General features: G+C 40.9%; 1 protein-coding gene across 2 annotated transcripts in view; it reads right to left on the reverse strand.

Annotated features, from left to right (window-relative positions):
- LOC117248986 (ankyrin repeat- and BTB/POZ domain-containing protein 3-A) overlaps positions 1–20088 on the reverse strand; it is a 291997-nt gene that overhangs the window by 22584 nt on the left and 249325 nt on the right. The window contains exons 6-9 of one of the 2 annotated variants that reach the window (XM_033614258.2): positions 16419–16508; positions 9971–10072; positions 7590–7683; positions 215–350 (exon numbers count right to left, since the gene is read on the reverse strand). In XM_033614258.2, the coding sequence (XP_033470149.2) occupies positions 215–350; positions 7590–7683; positions 9971–10072; positions 16419–16508 (422 nt within the window). The remainder of the gene's footprint in view (positions 1–214; positions 351–7589; positions 7684–9970; positions 10073–16418; positions 16509–20088) is intronic. The other variant, XM_033614259.2, reaches the window with a different exon arrangement.

The following is a 20088-nucleotide window of genomic DNA, read 5'->3' on the forward strand; positions in this document are numbered from 1 at the left end:
ATGGACTGCAGCGCTTATCGTCGCCTTCTGTCTGACAGCGAGATATCTGCCTCTCATATATATACTGCAGGATTCTGTGAGAGGCAGATGGACCAGGGCACAGTGTGTAAATGGATCAATACCGTGGTAATAGATATGTCTCTGCTGGCTGGCGCTTGTGTATGTGTCCCCGTGTCTGTGTGTGTGTGTCCATGTGTGTGACTGCCTGTATTACCTGTGGCCATGTGCTGCTGCCAGGCTGTATGAGTTCATGTCTCCCAGAGGGGCAGAGGAGATGCCGTTTCGACACATGGTCCCGATCATGGGGTCGGCCCCTCTTTCCAAAAGCAAACTCACCAGCTCAAAGTTACCTAAACAGGATGAAACACACGAGTAAAGGGTGAATTCATTAAAATACAGCTGACATTTGATGCTTTGCAACCATCAATGCTCTATCAGTGGTTGAATATAACTAAGTACAATTACAACTAGGAATCCAAAAATGGTTTACAAGCTCTCACACAACTCATGCAGTATATTCCAAGTCTTATTTATCCGGTTGATGCCCAGTACTTGTCAAACCAACAGCTCTCTCTGAAGGAGAACTGAACTGAAAGTAAAACTCATCTCTGCTCTCTTCACAGCCAGACTCCCAATGACAAAAACAGTAATTTTACCTTGTTGAACACAGGAGCTGCTGGTCTTTCACTGCTTTGTTCAGTGGTTTCTTTGTGTTATTGTGTGACTCTGGTGAATCCAAATTAACCCTTTAAAACACCAAAGGCACACTACAACACAAACTAACTAACTGACCAGAGTTGGGTATAACGCGTTAGAGTACTTTGATTACTTTTTACAGTAACGAGTAACCAAACGCGTTGGTTTGCTGTTTGAGTAATCAAATACTTGAGTACATTTTCAAACAAGACATCAGTTACTTCCGTTACTTTTAGAACGCTAGTCCTTCAGCTCCGAAACAGCAACGGCTGTCGTTTGGTTCTAATAACGGAGATAATGTTAAACCTATCAGTCTGAAAGAAGCCACGGAGCTTGTGGCTCGCTACGTGGTCGGAGAAATGCTGCCGTTGAAATATTAAAAATGCTGGGGTGTTGTTGTCATACAGTTGTCTACGGCAGCAGATCGTTCTGTGTTTCTACTGGTCAAAGTGACGGCTGTGATGGGAGAATTGGATCTCAGTGAAGGGCAAGTGGTCCATAACTTTAATTTTGGAGACAAAAAAATGTAGGCTTAGCGCCCTGTGGTCCATTGCCCAATAGGAAATGTAGAATACTCAAAAGTACTATAAAAGTGCTTGAGTTACTTTTCTCAGGGAGTAACGTTGGAAGTACTTTTAAAGTAATTGAGTTACTTTACTCAGGGAGTAATGCAGTAAAGTAACTGGTTACTTTTTTAAAAAGTAAAGCAGTAACGTACTTTGATTACTTTTAAAGTAACCCTTACCCAACACTGTAACTGACTGAGGCAGAGGTAGACCAGCAGCTCCTGTTTTTGTCAAGGTAAAATTGCTGTTTTTCTCAATGGAGTCTGGCTTTAGATACGTTTACTATCAGTCCAGTTTTAAATCATACAATTTTAGCCAAATGCATGTGTTTAAGAAGTACTGATTATACGACTGAATAAATGAGACTTGGATTATACTGCACAAGCTGTGTGAGAGTTTGTAAATGGACGCTTTGTAAAAAGTGGACCCCTATCGCTTCAATTCCTCGCAAATTCAACGTAACACTGGGTGAGTGACGGATACACAAATGGACATTTGGGGGGTGAAGTATTCCTTTAATTACAAACTTGACATGTACTTCACTTGAGAATTTCCATTTTATGCAACTTTATATTTCTACTGCACTAGGAAAATATTGTCCTTTTTACTACCTTAATACATATGATATGATGTAGTACTACAGTATATTGCTAAGCTACAAAGTAGTATACAAAGCATCTAAATCTGTCTCTGCATTTATAAACCACAACATTAAAATGCTCTGACATGTATGGAATTGTTAGTAATAAAAACAGAACATTATAACCACTGCTTTCGATGATTTAAATACATTTTGCAGAAACTACTTCTGTACTTTAACTGTAGCAAAAATTTGGATAAAAGACTTACACTTGAAATTAAGTATTTTTAGACTATGGTATTTCTACTTTTACTTAAGTAAAGGATCCGAGCACTTCTCTCACAGCTGGATGTTACATACAATGATAAAATTTATGACTGAAATTGAGTTTTTCAAATCTTTTTTCCCCTCTTCGCCATTTGATGTAAGATTTTACATTAGTTTAACATATTTTACATCTTTTGGTGTATGTATATGTACAGCAAACAAGATACCTTAAAGGCCCAGTGTGTAAAATGGGTTGAAAACCGTTGAAAACAGTGACATCAGTGGTCAAATTCTAGATTGCACGGCTCACTCGCTCACCCCTCCCGTCGGGTAAATGACGGTGGCCTCGTAGGGACAAAAAGCCTTACGCAGACACGAGTTATTCAGGAGTAGGTCTATCTAGCGACGAGGTAAATGTTTATTTAGAAATCTAAACCATGTTACGATATTGTAATGAATCCCTCACGAGCAGGAGACCGGAGTAGTGTTCGGGAAAAAGGCCAGTTTATTTGAGCACTCCACAAACTCCGGTAACACTCCAGGGGGTAAAAGACTCCGTCCCAAACTCTGACTCTTCTAGTGTAACACACACACTCCATACACACATTCTCGTTTACAATACCTAGCGGGGCCCCCCCCCTCCCCTCTCTGCTCCACCAATCTCCAGCCCGCACACTGACTGACAGCGTAGCCGGTAAACAGAGCTCAGCTGTTTATTTAGCCTAGCAATATCTCCGGACTATAGTAGCTGCAATGGACGACTTTGAACGCAATTTTGAAGAGTTTCTTGTAGCGGACACAGACCCAGAGCCATACCTGTTTGAGCCGGAGTACACAGATGAGAGCCGGAGTACACTGAGCGGGCGAGAAGAGAGGCTGAATCCTCCGCTCCCATTTTGCTGCACAGAATGGGATTCGGTGCTACTGCTACCATCGTTGGGGAGATATATCATCAGGAGAAAAAGCGCTGCAGAGAGTGCATCACAAGGAGTGAAGTTGCGTCTTCTTTTCCTCGCAGATGACGGTTCAGGTTCATTCTCTCCTGTTGCGTGGTAAGTGTGGTCCATTTGCAAACTTTATAACTAAAAAAGCTTTTCACTACTCTCCATCGACGAACTACTAACACTCTGCTGTTTCCTCCTCCTTCTTCCTTCCTTCCGCTGTCTTCGTTGGTTTATTTATACATGCGAAACGCGTTCTCTGGCTGGCTGGATTGTCCGCTAGGGCTGCCTTACATACATGGCGGCACAAGATGGCGACCTCTCTAAAGCAAGGCCCTTGCTATACATATATATATATATATATATATATATATATATATATATATGTATATATATATATATATATATATATATATATAAAAGCATAATTATAAGGCTACGAAAACCAAACAAATTTTATTTTATAGCGATTATACACTTATATAAACATATTAATGGGTAGAATATTCAGATTCAGATTCAGATTTGACAATAAACCATGCCAAATATTACACACTGGCCCTTTAAGGCTCAAAAGAAAAGATATGTTTCAGTCCACGGGCCCGTACCATGACGCCAGCACCATATAGCTACCCAGGCTTCACAAACCCTTATATTGGCCATTTGGATGACCAGTATCACCAAGCTGCTCAACGAACTCAGTCAACTTTGGGTTCTCCTATCCAGCCAGGAGCTCGCTCATGTATCAGAGGCAGGGTTGCTAATACCCAGCAACATCATCAAAACTATGAATAAAGTACTTCACATGATATGAAATGAAACGGTGATACTAATTACCTGCGGGAATGTTGTTTTCATGGGACAGCAAAAAGTCATAGTCATCAGAAATGTAAACAACAGCTTATGATCTTATAACAGAGTTAGAAAATGGCTTAAAAGACTTAAAATATGCTTATGATAGATAGGCCATATATGAAATAAGCAGAGAGTGAGTATTTTAGCTATTTAGTTGGAAACTACTCCAAATATGCCAAATAAAAACACTTTAAGTGATGCTAGACTTCTTCCGCTACCGGAGTAAACAGTGGAAAAGTAGCTTGCTGCATAAATAATAACAGGAGCCAGTTGACAGTGTGTGGCTTTTTTCTAATAAACTACAATCATTCATTTTTATTTCCAGTTATCACCACACAGATGTGTCACGTTATTCTGATCCACAGTGGTGAAATCAGGGTGTAAAATCAGCCACACTGTCAGCTATCACTGTGGGGATAAAATATTAAAATGCAGCTTGCTAAAAGCAACATCATGTATTTAGTGTTGTAAACGATCTCTCAGTTTGTGAGAAGCCGTGTTTTTAAATCAGAGTGGAAACAATAAAGTAATTCCTCTACCTTGTTTTACCTGTCGCTCTGTTTTTTTGTCCATGTCGGGACACTTTTTATCCAGTGATCTGATGGGTCGTTTGTCGGGCAGGTAAGCTGCTCAGCTAAAGTTACCACAGTGATTTATCTGGGTAAATGTGAAACAGCCCGTAATGGTCTGGCCCCATCCTACATCGCAGACCGTCTAACCCCCTATTCTACACCCACGTCCCTCAGCCTCAGGTCCCTCAGGTCAGCTGACCTGGGGCTCCTGGCTGTCCCACGCTCCAGACTTAAGCTCAGGGGTGATCGTGCCTTTGCTGTGTCTGCCCCCAAACTGTGTGACAGCATCCTGCTCCATGCAGCATGCAAACTCCACACAGAGGGGCTACCCCACCCTGGATTCAAACCAGGGTTCCTGCAGAATTTAACCTTTGATTTTGTAAATACATTTTGCTGATACTACTTCTCTACATTTACTTAAGGACTGGTTTATAATTCAGGGCTTTTATTTGTATTAGAGTATTTCTACAGTGTGGTACTATTACTTTTACTCAAGTAAGGAATCTAATTTCTGTGTCCCCCACTGATGTTGGTGCTGAACACGTCTGTTTTCTGAGCTGAGGGGGGCTCTTCAAGTGGCTATTGAAGTGTACAGCAACAACGCATAATGAATTAAAACACCTTTTCACATTGACTGAATTCCACACGGTCGCAGTAAATTAAATCGAGAGACTACAGCGGTGAGAACAAAACAACTCATAACTAATCCCTGATGCACTCTGCCGAGCGTGAGAGGAGCAGGAGCCACTGTAGGTGATTTCAACACTACAGTACTGATCTTATCCGATACAGTGGAGACACACCTCATTTAAAATCAACCGACACTGGCGTTGCTTACTCCAGCTTTTTATATCCCTGTAAAATTAATGTGAAGTAAAATAAAACAGAGGGAATGAGGCTGAACCTGCATGAAACCATTCTGTGCTTGGAAAGTCTCGCACTCATTGCTATTCATTAACACATTTTAGCTTTGGGATTGCGGTCTTTATTTCATCTACATTATTTATTATTTAATGAGTAGGATGTTAATAGTATTCATTATGCCTGGCTGTGTGTTTTAAATCGCTTGTTACCGTGGCAACGCGGCTGCCTGCCTGCATGACTTTGCTGAGGTCACTCACTGTCACATGAAGATCCACAACTTTTTACGTTTGAGTTTACTTTGATTTATGTTTCTAAATCTTTCATTAGCATTTATTGAACCGGCAGCAGAGCAGACAGCTCCCTCATTGGGCATGTATGTATTTAAAGCAACATTTTGGGAATTACACTTATTTGCTTTTATGTCAGAGAAGATTGACAGGACTCTAATGTCTGTATGGGTGAGCTAGCAGCTGGTTAGCTTGGCTTTAGCATAAAGACTGTAAACAGGTGAAAACAGCTCCCCTGACTCTTTCCAATGATAACAAAATCAGCCTACTAGTAAAATAGCAATTGAACTAAGGACAGGGGACTTCAGTGGTTGCCTAGCAACAATAAAAAAGATGTCGCAGGCTGGAGTCTTGATGCTAAGCTAAGCTAACCAGCTGCTGGCTTTATCTTTATATTGAACACACAGATATGAGAGTGGTGTCAATTTTCTCATCTAACTCGCGGCAAAGGAAGCGAATCTCCAAATGTCAAACTTCTCCTATAAATGCACATTAGGTTCTGCTCTAACAGATTCCAGTGAGTGTAAAGACCATTTGGATTTTTTTAACTATTTTATGTAACTTCTCCTGCACGACATCTCAGAGGCAATTATTCTACTTTTCACTCCACTACACAAGACAGCTTTAGGTACTATTTACTTTTTAAATTCTGATTATTTTTATACCCTTATTATCCGAATTTGGTGAGTATGATTTTGAGTGTTTGTGATAAACTGAAGGATAAAGTGTTCCTTTATGTGGTGGGAAAAATTGTCCTACTTCTTAAGCTAAATAAACTCTTTAAAAACCCTCTTGGATCAGCTGGAAAATGCATCAGCACAAAGCTGAAAACGGGACTGTTCTTCTGATGCTATGAAAACTTTGGTAACACTTTACTTGAAGGTATCTACATAAGAGTGACATGACACTGTCATAACTATGACATGACATGGTCATGAACATTATGTACATGTCATAAATGTTTATAACTGCTCTCATTAAGTGTCATTCGGTTTTGTAATGACAAGTTGACATTGTTTGGGTTGTCTTGATTATGACAACTAGACATTAATTAAAGTGACATTACCAGAAGATGTCTTTGTCATAACAACTTGACATTAATAAGAAATGCACCTCTTTTGTGTTTATGACAAGTTGACATAATGATTGATACAAAGACATCTTCTGGTAATGTCATCCTGGTTAATGTGAAGTTGTCATTATAAGGACATCCCAAACAAATTTAATGTCAACTTGTCATGACAAAGACAACTTCTGGTAATGTCACTTCAATTAATGCCTAGTTGTCATAATCAAGACAACCCAAACAATGTCAGCTTGTCATTACAAAAACCGAATGACACTTAATGACAGCAGTCATAACGTTTATGACATGTACATAATGTTTACGACATTGTCATGTCATAGTTATGACAGTGTCATGTCACCCTTATGTAGATACCTTCAAGTAAAGTGTTACCGAAACTTTTTAGAGAGATGTGGTTCACAAAACATCATATACAACAACAAAACACATTTTACTGCACTGTGAGTACTTTTACTTTTGATACTTTATGTAAAATTTGCTGATAACACACATACTTTTACTTAAGTAATGCTCTGAATGCAGGAGTTTCCCATGCAGTGGAGTATTTTCACGGTGTGGTATTAGTACTTTTACTTAAGTAAAAGATCTCAGTCATTCATGCTTAATGCCGACTACACAGCCATACAATCTTGAGGAGCAGCATTTAAAATTCACTGCGCTCTTGAATATCAGATTGTAATTGAAAGTGATGAATTAATTAGATGATTAAAGCAGAGCGAGAATGCCTTCTGGTGCTCTTAGAATCAAGCATGTCATGACTAATCCCTCTTTCGCCGTATCAAGACTGAGAATACTCGGGTCACATTTAAACATCTGGTGTCTGAATGTGAGGAGGAATCCACATTTCAGCTGCTTGTGTGTATGTGTGGGTTACCTGCAGCAGAGGCAAGCTGAAGTGGGGTCTCCGTGTAGTTCTCCGCCCCATCCTGCAGGGCGCCCTCCACATTCGCTCTATTATCCAGCAACAACTGTGGCAGGGACGGAGGGAGGTGGACAGGGAGGGAGGGGAAAACAAACCAGGAGGGAGAGTTGGGAGGAAGAAAACAGGCGAGGGGGAGATGGTGTGTTACACTTAAGCTTGGCACGAGGAAAAAGCCTCAACTGGTGGAAACCTAAACCACCTCATTTAGAGATTTGTCCTACTTCTGGATACTACACACACTCCTATCTTCACCTCCTCATTAGCTTGTTATTGTTGGTGCCTGAGCTGAGAAAGGAGGAACCAAAATGGTTTCATTCTCTATCCAAAAAAGAAAACCTGATAGCGCTGGTGCAGATTAATAATTGAAAAAATCCTGAGGGCGACGCTGTTCATCAGGCTTTCAGCCACTGTCAGCTCACACAATAACTACTGCAACAGCATTTATTATATATTAAGAATGAACAAAACAGTGAAATTTGGCATCCCTGAGGCTGTGTATCAGGCTGGCTGAGCTCTGCTCTGTTTAGTTTGCCTCCGGAGGTTTCTCACTGCTGCTGTTGGACCAATCCTTAGATTCAGTCATGGTGAAAACCAGGGGGCTGTGCGACTCATCTATACATCTATAAAAGTACCTGCAGTATTTTTTAACCTTGACCCTATTTTCCAGAGTTTTTGTGTCTAAGTGACTAATGGAGACGACAAGTTTTTAAATTGCTCCAGTATTGAGCTACAAGGTAACTCAGAGCATGTGTGCACCGCCAATTTACGTCAGCTATAAGTGTGTGTTTTGCCACTTACACGCTCAGGTTGTTATTAAGTGTTCGATAGAAAGTGTCTGCCAACCTTTCTGAAAGGATCCCTACAGATACAGACTTTTTGTGAACGAGTAAGATCATTTTCTTTTAAGCAGAAACAGCACCAAAATCACTATCGCCAAACCCACCGGACTCCTTTAAAATAAACACTAATTTTATCATCGTAAAACACACTTCATTTTAAAGGGGACAAAAACAAAATAAAACACACAGAAACCATCAAAAGCCCTTAAAAGAATCTTAACAAAACCCTTAATTCACCCAAGTAGGTGAGAATATGCTGCCTCTATACACGCTAAAATTACTGTTTTTTAAATGAAGTCTGGTGGGTTTGGTAGTGGCGATTACTGGACTGTTTCTGGTTAAACAAAATGGATCTTACTCTTTAATAAAAAGCTCTATCTCTGTAGGGATCCTTTGTAATGAAACCTAGTTTACTACTCCAGCAAGTACGTTCTTAACTAGGCGATGTGTTTAATGCCGATTTATTAAACAAACAACTGAACAACTAAAGCAAAATGAGATGAAATATTATGTCTTCTGGTTACGTGATTACGGTAATGTTATGTGATTACGGACAACAGAAAATATCAGTGCCAAAAGTCACCGTCTTTGTCTAAAAAAGCCGCCACGCCAGTGAATGAACAGGTAAACTAATGTGAAACCATGCCCACACCTGTGCCAGTTACGACCAGGAGTGAAAGTGACCAAAAGAACGTGTGCAGCCTCAACAAATAATAAACAACGAGGATAAAATATATATTCTGGCTCTGACAATGACCTTGCAACGAAGGTATTTATAGTCCCTGTTAATAGCCCAATGCTGTTAGTGACAAATAATATATATATCTGCTGAATAAATCATTTTTCAATGGACAGATTTAGCTGCTACGTCCGCAAACGTCACATGGAGGTGTCACACGTCTCACTGGCACAGCTGATGTGATCCAAACATTTCTAATAACAGTTGTGCTGTCATGCTGATTTGATCACGCTCTGAATGTCTAGTTGACTAACCAGATTGCCTGCTGGGATGTATTCACTGTATAAATAATGTTGTCAGACACTTATCATAATAATCTGAGTCTGTCAGTGACAAAAACAAACACTTACAGTGGTCGTAAACTGACAGTGCGAACATGCCCTGAGTCTTAACACTGCGGTTTGTTTCCTGGCGCCCACTGCAGTCGTCTTGCTCAATACTGGACCAGTTTCAAAAACTGTTGTCTCCATTAGTCACTTAGACACAGAACATGGGAAACAGGGTCCAGGTTAAAAAAATGCTGAAGCTACCCTTAACAAAAAAAAGAACAAACAAACTTAAAGTGCAGAGTTTCTCCTCTCCACATAATCACTACACAGATAGGATCAAGGAGGAGAAATAAAAACGACATATGGCATTATTATTATTATAATGCACAATAATAATAATCATCATCATCATCATTATTATATCCTCATTTTCAGGGTCAGGGCAAGGGCCACAGGTTAATGGTTACAGGTCATAAACGTCACTACCTGCACGACAGGGACGTGTCCGTGTAACACGGCGAAAGTGAGTGGCGTCCCCTGGCGCGTTTCAGGATAAACTGAGGGGTGCTTGTTTACTGTGCTTGGCACCTGGGAAGTCATAGGTGAAGTTCAGGGAGAGAGATATACAGCCATTAACATTCACAGCTCAGGGCGGGAGATGGGGGGGAGAGGGGAGCGAGAAGCAGTAATGCAGGAGGAGGAGTGTAAGCAAAAGAGGGCAGGATGGCAGAGGGAGATTTTCCTCTTGAGTTTCACAGAAAATCTTGAGCAGCTTGACTTCTATTTCTCATCTCAGTCCTCACTCTTCAGAGTGTATTTGCGTCGGGCATGGCTCTCTGACCACACTTTGTGCTATCTGCCCAGCTCCATCTTTAGTGTTTCATTTCAAAGGGGAATGAAACCAGAGAGAAAACACAACATTGGCAGAGACTACAAACACTGTCAAGACGGGCGGTGCTGACTCATGAACAAAGCAGCGTCAGAGTAAAATCAAACAGGCATACAGCCCCGATGTTGTTCTGTGATTTCTAAAGTGGCTTCATCACAGAGTAAATTACTAAAATTATTTCTAAATGTCACCCGGAGGAGGACTCGCTTTTCGACAGACGTTTAATGTAATGTCACATTTCATTTGAGCTCTGACACCAAACAACAGTGGGACTGTTAGTGTGTTTGTGTTCACACTGATTAATTATTAATTAGTTTGTAATATAAGGCAGTTTCAGCAGAATCCAGAGTGCAACAGCTTAACATAGCATGACTCCAGAGACTGTTTTAGATGGTGGAATTTTTAATCAGTGCCCTGCATCATGATCTGCTTTTACTTTAAGGCTCAGTTCACCCAAATTACAATCAAAAAGACATGTTTACACCAAGAGGTTATCTCCAGTGTCAAGCTAACGAAGCCACTCTAATACACTGTTATATACTGAGTACTAAACACATTCACACATTCTTGATTCAAGAATTGAGCCACAAACTATTATTTCTAATATTCCAGAGACATTTAACAACCTCACATCAGCTCAAAGATGACTCATCAACTGTTTCCTTATGTCAGCTAAGAAATGCTCACTGATGTTGTAGAAGGGTAAAAATATCCCCAATGTGAATATGTGGCTTGATGATGATGTCAGTACTCCCGAGGTGGAGAGGATCAGATATATTAAAAACGAGCAGGTGAATTTATTTGATGCCATCTGGCAACCTTTTATTCAATATCAGGAAGGGATAACAGTTTAACGCAACTTGCAGATTCTTGTTTCCAGTTTAATGTAGGGTCCTTCAATATTGTTTTGAGCATATAGGTTAGGTGGTTTCTCTCTTTTTATCTATATTATATATATTCTGAAGAGAACAGTGTGTATAGCCCTTTTTAAAGAGGAATTGTGCAGGAAAGCCCAATCAGTCTTTTTCAGCATTGGCAGTATAAACACAAAATCAAGGAGTGCAGCAAAATGCCGCCTACCTACTTTTGTTCATACAGAATGCGCCTTTTTCGGGGCAATCGGGGGCGTGAGCAAGTAACAAAACGTGTAGCTCAGCATGTGACGTACACAGTGACGTGGGAGGGAAGCCGCGGCTGGTCAGTCCTTCACCGATTCTCTCGTAAGTTGACCCGTCCTTCACCGTCCCCGTCATCTGACGGTTAATGGCCTCTTCAGTTGCGAGGACAAGGAGGGTGTCTCCTCATCTTTACAGTGTCTGTCAGGTTTGCGTTTCCCTCTTGCTACTAGCTGCTCGCTAATTCCTGCTATCAGCTGTTGCCTGTTTATCCACCGCCAGTGGCTCGCACGTGCGGCGTCATCAACAGCTCCTCCCACAAGTCATCAACAGCCCCTCCTGTTGCGGAAGGCCGCCTCGGTCTGTTTAAACTAAAAGGGTTCCGCCAATATGGCTACCCTACGAGGCAGAAAATTGGGCAGCTCGGATCAACTCGCCAATCTGGCTCTGTGTGTCTAAACGCTCGCAGCTTGCTGGCAAAACAGCCCAACATTCGCCGAAAATCTGGCAGTGTAAAAGGGGTTTCTATCAGTTTTGTAAATGCACTAATTATCTTTATATTGCCTTTGTATATCTACCAATAATTTCTTTATCTGTATATATTTACTTCTGATCTGTGCCAATTGACACCACTCTCAATAAAATGCTTTAACATGAGGTTATCCCCAAATCTGAAAATTGAAGCCAATACAGGAGTGCCTTAAGCCTGCATTCTTTCTAATGGCCAGCAGGGGGCGACTTCACTGGTGGAAAAAAGAGGTCTGATTCTAAAACAGACAATAAGGCAGGGTGTGCTTGAGAGCATGGCTATCTTATGATTGACAAGTTGCTAACAAGCTAACAAACTCCTCGACAGCTCCACCCTCTCGTCCAAAAATTTTCAACTTTGGGCTCCAAAACACCAAGATGGTGACGGCTAAAATGCCAAACTCAAGGCTTCAAAACAGGAGTGGGTGATGTCATCGTAGCTGTGTTGATTACGCTATGTAGTCGATTTTCTGACTTGCCCCGCGACAAATTTAGCCATGCAGATAGTTTTTGGTTTATATGATAAGGTTTTAAGATTTCTGTCAATACCTTAAAAGAGTGGAGATGACTGGAAATTAATTTTTTTGTTGCTTATGGTATTAAGAAATAAAGTCATGACCCAACGACTTCACTCTGGACAGGTTTACCAGAACTATTCTCTCTCAAAGAAACAGTCCTTATAAACCTGTTGACAGTAAACTCTGGGGAAATCTAGGTCACTGGTTTCACACTTTCTTTGCTTGTTCATCCTTTGATATGCAGAAATGTTTTCTCATTACTCTACATTAAAGGTCATAGCTCAAACCTGCTATGAATCCAGCCAAGAGAGTTAAAGAGTCACTGAATGCGTCACAAAATGTGGGCATCAGCAGCTATGGAGATACCACTTTAAGAACTGTTGTGTGCATGTTAAGAAAAGACTCCTTTTCATTAACAAACATCTAGCAAACCTTTCTCTTTATCTCTTCTGCTCTCTGTCACAGTAAATAAAACAACGTAAAAACAGCAGTAGTGTGCGATTCAGTTATATGTCAAGATGAAATAGACGTTATCTGGATAAACTCTTGTTACGTAAGTAGGTGCATAGCCCACTGTAGTTCTACACCACAAGGTAAATGAAAGAATGTAAACACAATTAGTGTGGGGAGTATAATTAAAGCACCATCTGGCCTGACAATGTACTACATAACAACAGTGCTGCAGTGGTAGTATGTGTGAAATCCAGTGTCCATGTAGATGTCTGTGGCAGGACTGCCATTAAGCCCTTGCTTTGAGAATAAATCCAGTGATAAGACCAGTTCTGGGGAGTTCAAAAAGAATTTTTTAGAGGCCCGAAGAGGTAAAAGTAAAATCAAACATCAAAAGAAAGTGGCACATCAAACCAGCTTGGATGGCTAAAAGTTGAAAGCTGCAAAGGCTCAAGACCTTTGTCAGTGTCCAACACCTAGATTGAAGACGTTTTGTGACTATCGGACAGACGCTCATTCATTTCCAACCAAATCTATGCTGGGCCCCGCTCCTGTTTAGCAACGCCGTCAACTCCTATTGGTCAATTCCAGAACATTTTGGGGACATGTTTTAACAGCCTAATTAAAATTTCGACCAGTCTGGTGATGTTTGGAACCACTGTCATTGATTTATGACCTCATTTGTGCCAGGCCAATGTTAACTGGAACTGGTGGTGCCCTTTATCGAAGGATTTCTAAATAATTTTGCACACATGGTTTAACATTGTTATGAAACATATCCTGTGAGTTCTATAATGATTGGACCAACAATTCCTGATTTATAGTATGATTTTGCATTTGTAGCACCCCCTAGTGGTTGATTTGAATGAAAATTTCAGGGTATGCTTCAGGTAATTCTGTGGACATTTCCTGCAAGGTTCCTGGTGATGACCTTAAGGTTATGGAGTTAGGTCTAGTTACGTGTTGAGCTTTGCCCATTTCAAGTTCACTGACCAATATAGGCCCGTTTCCACCGCATGAACTTCGGGGTAATTTTACAGGGCTGGGGCCGTTGGTGCGTGTCTCCACCGCAGGAACCACTACCGAAGGACAGAGTTCCAGAACTTTTACAGGGGCTAAACAAGTCCCTGCCTCGGAGTAGGTACTCAGAACAGCCCCGAAAAACTCCTGGCTGGGGCTTGGGGTTTACTTACTTGGGGTTTGCTGATTGGATATACTCAAGGCGGGATGTGACATCAACAGAAAGCGACAAAATAGCTGGCATTTTTAAAACTCAGCAGACGAGGCTTAGCTCGTTCATAGCTATGTCTGCTTTCTTCTTCTTACTTCTGCTTCTTCTTCTTTGTTGTTGTTGTTCTTTGTTTGTTTCTTTGCAGCGTCGCCCCGGTCAAAATGGTCGTGCAATGATTACGTCACATCCAGAGCCCGGTAACTTTACAGGACCCTTCCTCCTACTCCGCCACACAGTGGTTGAGAGGGCCGAGCGAGAGGACGTTCCTGTAAAGTTCCTGCCCCCCAAATAGTACCAGGAACTTCTTCACTGGAAACAGGCCTTATCTTCAGAAAGTAATGAGACATCAACAAGCTTTTGATACCTTAAATAAGCTTGATCCAATAATGATGGTACAAATCAGACCAATGGTTTAGGAGGAGATGTCTAAAATGTGTTTTTCCAACCTGGTAAACTCCAAAGTCATTGAAATCCAATGCAGTGAGTGAGTGTGTCAGACACTGACAAAAAAGGCCGTCCTTTAATGTCGACATGATACGTGGCCGGTTGCTTGACGGCATCAGGGGTAAATGAGGTGGGACAAGAACGCAAGTCAAGGCAGCTAAAGTCCGAGTTGTTAGATGGTTCCAACCAACACAGACTTTCACCTGAGACAGCGGTGTTTGTGTCCTGAAAGATTATAAAGCCAAACCATGTGTGTTTGTTGTTGGAGGGAAAAAAACATCAATTTGCATTGTTGTACTGATGTAGTGCGACTGTATGTAATCGTTAAATTTCCTATGAAAATTGAAGTGTATTTTGAAGAACTTGACACGGTGTCCTAGAATGTCAACAACCAACACACCCAGGATACCTTTCACATCGTATGTGGATGTGGACAATCCATGCCCAAACGTTGATATGTGACAAGGTCAGAGTGAGAAGGTGTTGGCTTTTCCAAAAACTAAAAATGGTAAAAAATCTAGTCTGGGTGGACACTGATGGTTCTTGACATACATTTGAAGAGTGAGTATAGATGGATGTCTGTACTACGTTTCATGTAAATTCCTTGGGCAGCATTTGGTCACAGCTTCCAGTTACTGGTGACAATTTCATGCCTCAACGAGGTATCATCTCATGAGAATTTGTGAAAACAGTTCTGAAGAAAAATAATAAACCAGCACCAAAACAAAAGGGTTTCTTATTTGAACCACTAAATTAAAAAAATCAGATTCATATTGGCGCCCTTTTGTGGGGTCGTGATGCCCACGTTGGGGAAAACTAAACCAGGGCACTGGTTTTTAAAGAGTGGTTGGTTTGAGGGAAACAAACAAGTGTCCATTTACCTCCATTGTATTGGTGCAATAGCTGAAATCAATGATAGTTTACAGTATCTCAAAACCTCAGCACATATTGATCTGCATGACCGGATTCCATTAGAAAAACACAAGAAAATATGTTTCTTGTAATTTGGGTGAACTGATGCTGCATGATTTATACAGGTAGCGCTTTGCTTTGAGTCAACACCCCTGCACTGATACAGGCACTAAACCAATGGAGCAATCAAAACAACAATGAGTTCACTATGGTGGAGGAGAGTCTATGAAGCATTTCTATTCTGGAATATTCTTATTGCCATCTACGATTAAAGCAGCTACATACTGACACACACACAGAAGACGCTACAGAGACAAAAATCAGATTCATAACAAAAAGCCTTCACTGTTACTTTTACTGTTCTCAGTTCAACACCAATGCAACAAAGTCCATGCTTCATATACAGTCAGTGGGAGCAGGTTACACTAAGTGCACACACTTGTACAACAGTAATGCATTATTGATGCAGCACAGAACAAACTGCTGCTGAATGTCTACACTGTAAAATGTAATCAAGTAACTGGCTGCACTGCGAGACCATCAGTGGATTATCATTGTTTATCATTGTTACTGTGCAAATGATCCTCCTTTATTGCTTATCAGTGCACTTTGTGTAATAAGCTGCCAGGAGAACAGAGAGCATGCCGACAGTAGGTGAGACCATGCAGACAGAGGGAGGAGGGAAAGAGCGACACAAAGTGGGTTCATCGTTGTCACACAACAAATGTAAATGAACATTTTGGACCAAAAACACAAACAAAAAACAAGCAAATAAACAAACAAACACACAGAAACGTGGAATCAATGTGACATTTTGACAGACTGATGGTGTCTCGTGAACACTGACCTCGCTGTTGATGTCAGCTCCAGCGTCGAGCAGCATCTGAACCATGGCCTCATCGCCGCGGACGCAGGCGTACATTAGAGGGGTCATTCCCTGTGGGTGGAGAGGAGGAGGGTTACAGGGTTCAGGCTCAGGAAAGGTAATGAACTGTATTTCTCTCAGGAGATTGTTTTCAGCCAACCGCAAACTTAATCTGCTTCTTATTTCCAAATGGTAAACACAACAGCAGCTCTTTGGATACACAGAACAGTGTCAACAGCACAGTTGTGGCATCAAATTATGATTCCAGGGTCTCTGGTTCTAAACCAAAGATGTGAATTCCCATACTCCACTTGCATAGATAGATAGATTATAGCATTTCACTATTATGCGGCCTTTTTGGGGGATTGCTGTAGCCTGTAATGCCTGATTTAACGGCAGCTTTTCTAAAAAATTGCAATACATGTTGCATGTTTCTAGTTGTTATTTTCTGATGACATTGTGAGCAAGTGAAAATTGTAAAAACAGTTGCACTGCTCTCTGAAATGTGAAGCAACAGCTAGGTGTCAAATGCGCTAGGTCTGGCACTGCCCTGTTAGCACGAGATAACACAGCTGCAGCGGCTAACATCCAACACCAAACTGCTAAACAGTCCAAACAATCTCACACCAACACTTAATTGTCTCATCTCTGTCGTTAAACCCGTCAATAACCGTTGGGTACTGTTAGCTTTGTGATGCTAACAGTTAGCCCTATCACTGTATGTAAGTCCCTGGTACAGAGCTCACACTCCCGCAGCAGTAGTCTCCACAATGAAATCAGATTTACCTTTTTTAAATAGTCAAATTTGTGGTTAAGTTGTGGTGATTGGAAAGCAGAATTCATGGGGTTTGGCTGAATTTGCATTAATTGTTCATCGCAACATCCTGGAGTGGCTGCTTTGTTTAAGAATTACTGATCCTACAAAAGGCTCAATTATTGTATGAATATGATAACTATCTTATCTTTGGACAAATTACTGTCCAGATTTCACCAAACTAAAGTTATATATGTGTTTCTATTGCATTTCGAGACTTCAAACCAAATTCCCACAGATGTTCTCTCAGTGAAGGATGATGTTTGCTTTGTGTATGTTCATTAACAAATGACTTGATTGGAGTGCTGTTCTGTTTATAATTTGTTGTTGATCTGTTCCTTGAGTATTCAACGCCTAATTAAGTGCACTCGCCTGCTGGAGTTGAGCATCTTGATTCATTACCATAACTTACAAACACCAAACATGATTCTTTGGTCATTTCCCTTAACTATGCCGTGAAAAATGTGGATTTCAGCGCCATCAGCAAAGCCCTTAAGAGGCAATTAGCAGTTCTATAAGGAGCTCGCCAACAGCTGTGCTCGTTAGTCGTATAGGACATCAACATAGGAATCAGTTAGTGTCCAAGTCTTTCTTTAGGTAATGTTCTTTAAATTGCCATTTTGTCATGAGGAACCTTTTGAAACACCATATGTTCATGCTGAGAGTTCACGGCTGGCGACTAATCAGCCCCATGACGAAAGATTGCTTTAAAATACACCCAGTATTCACATGCAACATACAACTAGGTGCCTATTTCCTCCTCATCAGGCATTTCCAGCAGTTTCTTTAAGAGTCTAATTTTCCAGACATAATCATAACTGCCTCAAAATAACTGTGTCTCTCCAACCAGAGCGACAGCAGGTGGGCTGTGAAACTCCTAACATAACATCTTATATATCTCTACATGTCACCATACGCACAGAGCGCTCTCTTGAGCCTGACAAGCCCACACACATTATGCTCCGAGCTGCAGGGTGAAGCCTCATCTGAGTGTTATTGCAGGGAGAAAAATAACAAAAGAAGTTAATATTAAAAGCAGGCCGAGTTCTTCCCATTTATCGGACTATCCAGCCTAAAACAAAGCACGCATTACAGTGGGCGAGCTTCCATAAAACAGCCTTCAATCATATGTCCGATCTGGGCCATTATGTTCAACACAGGCCTTTTACGACTCGCTCATAACACACCAGAGCACTTTATGTTGAAGACTGATATCCCTTTGTGGTGATTCATTCTTAAATATTTCCTGGACACCAATCTACTTAATCAGCAGACGGCTAAAGGGCGATAGACGGCTGATGATCATCGTGATGAGTTCAAATGCCTCTAAGCCGCGATGACAGCCCACAGCTTTTACTTTATTGCTCCTGAAACGCTGTCTGGTCCCCTGCACCATTTAGCCAGTTTACAAGTGAATAAAAAGCATGTGTCACCATGGTTTGTTATTTATGTGAGAAGGGAGGCGGGAAAGTGTCAGTCAATACAATTTCTTACATTCATAAGGACCTGTAAATACTGATTCAGATCTGTTCTGTCTGTCAATCAATTTTATTTGTCACATGAAATCATATAGGGTCTAATTTCAGTGACATGTAATACTGATATTATACCCTATATGATTTTAATGTGGTATCAATCAACCTGCCAGGAGCTGTGGATAACATCAAACCTGTATGTTTTCTAAAAATATAGTTATGTCAGAAACAACTAGAATTACTGCCTTGGGGTTGTATGCCTCAGCGAATCGCTAAAGTTGCACTTACAGCTTCCATCCATGTCTGTGAAAACACAGATGCTTCACACACATCTTCCCCCCGACAGCACAGAAGATCTATACAATCAGTAGTTTAATATCAGGGTCACCACTTCAGTATCTGAACAAATGTCTCTTCATCTGGCCTTTGATATGATGTTTAGTAATGGCCAGAAAAGAGTTTTATGCTAAATGTCATGATGTCACAGTGAAAGTGACCTTTGACCTTTTGAAAATATAATGTCATCACCCCATAACGTTATCTTGTTGGACATTTGTGTAAAATTTTGTCATAATTCACGCATGAATTCTTGAATTGTGGCCAAAAACATGTTTTGTGAGGTCACAGTGACCTTGACCTTTGACCACACCAAAGATGATCATTTCATCGTTGAGTCCAAGTGGACATTTGAGTCAAATTTGAAGAAATTCCCTCAAGGTGTTTGTGAGCTATTGCGTTCACAAGAATGAGATTGATTCAGGGTCACAGTGACCTTGAGATCTGACTACCAAAATCGAATCGGTTCATCGTTCAGTGAATGTTTGTGGCAAATCTGAAAAAACTCCTTCAAACTTTTCTTGAGATATTGCACTCACAAAAATGAGACAAAAAAGGTCACAGCGACCTTGACCTTTGACCATATCAAATCGAATCATTTCATCCTTGTTTCATCATTTAGCGAGACATTGCTGTGTTTCCCGCAGCTTTTTAGCAACCAACATGGATCTTTTTTAGCAGCCTGCTGCTGTGTTTCTACAGGGGAAAATGCCATGAAAAGCTACTGTGTCTTAGCGAGACATTGCAGCATTTTTAGCGGGGGCTGTACCACCAAAATCAGGTATTTTAAGTTAAAACATGACGTTTCTTTAATCATAAGTGGTTTCCCAGAGTTGAAAGGTAAGGTTTCAATATATCTGCTACATAATAATGTACAAACGAACATACATGTGCCTAACATTTATTCTGGCGATCAGGTTAAAAAAGGGGGCTTTGAACAAACATGAATCCTGCCAAAAGCTTCTGAAATGAACTGCCTTCTGACCACGGAAAATCACATTCCTCTATTAGGTTCCACTTAGCAGCA

This window comes from Epinephelus lanceolatus, chromosome 23 (genome assembly GCF_041903045.1).
Source record: "Epinephelus lanceolatus isolate andai-2023 chromosome 23, ASM4190304v1, whole genome shotgun sequence".
NCBI classification, from domain to species: Eukaryota; Metazoa; Chordata; class Actinopteri; order Perciformes; family Serranidae; genus Epinephelus; species Epinephelus lanceolatus.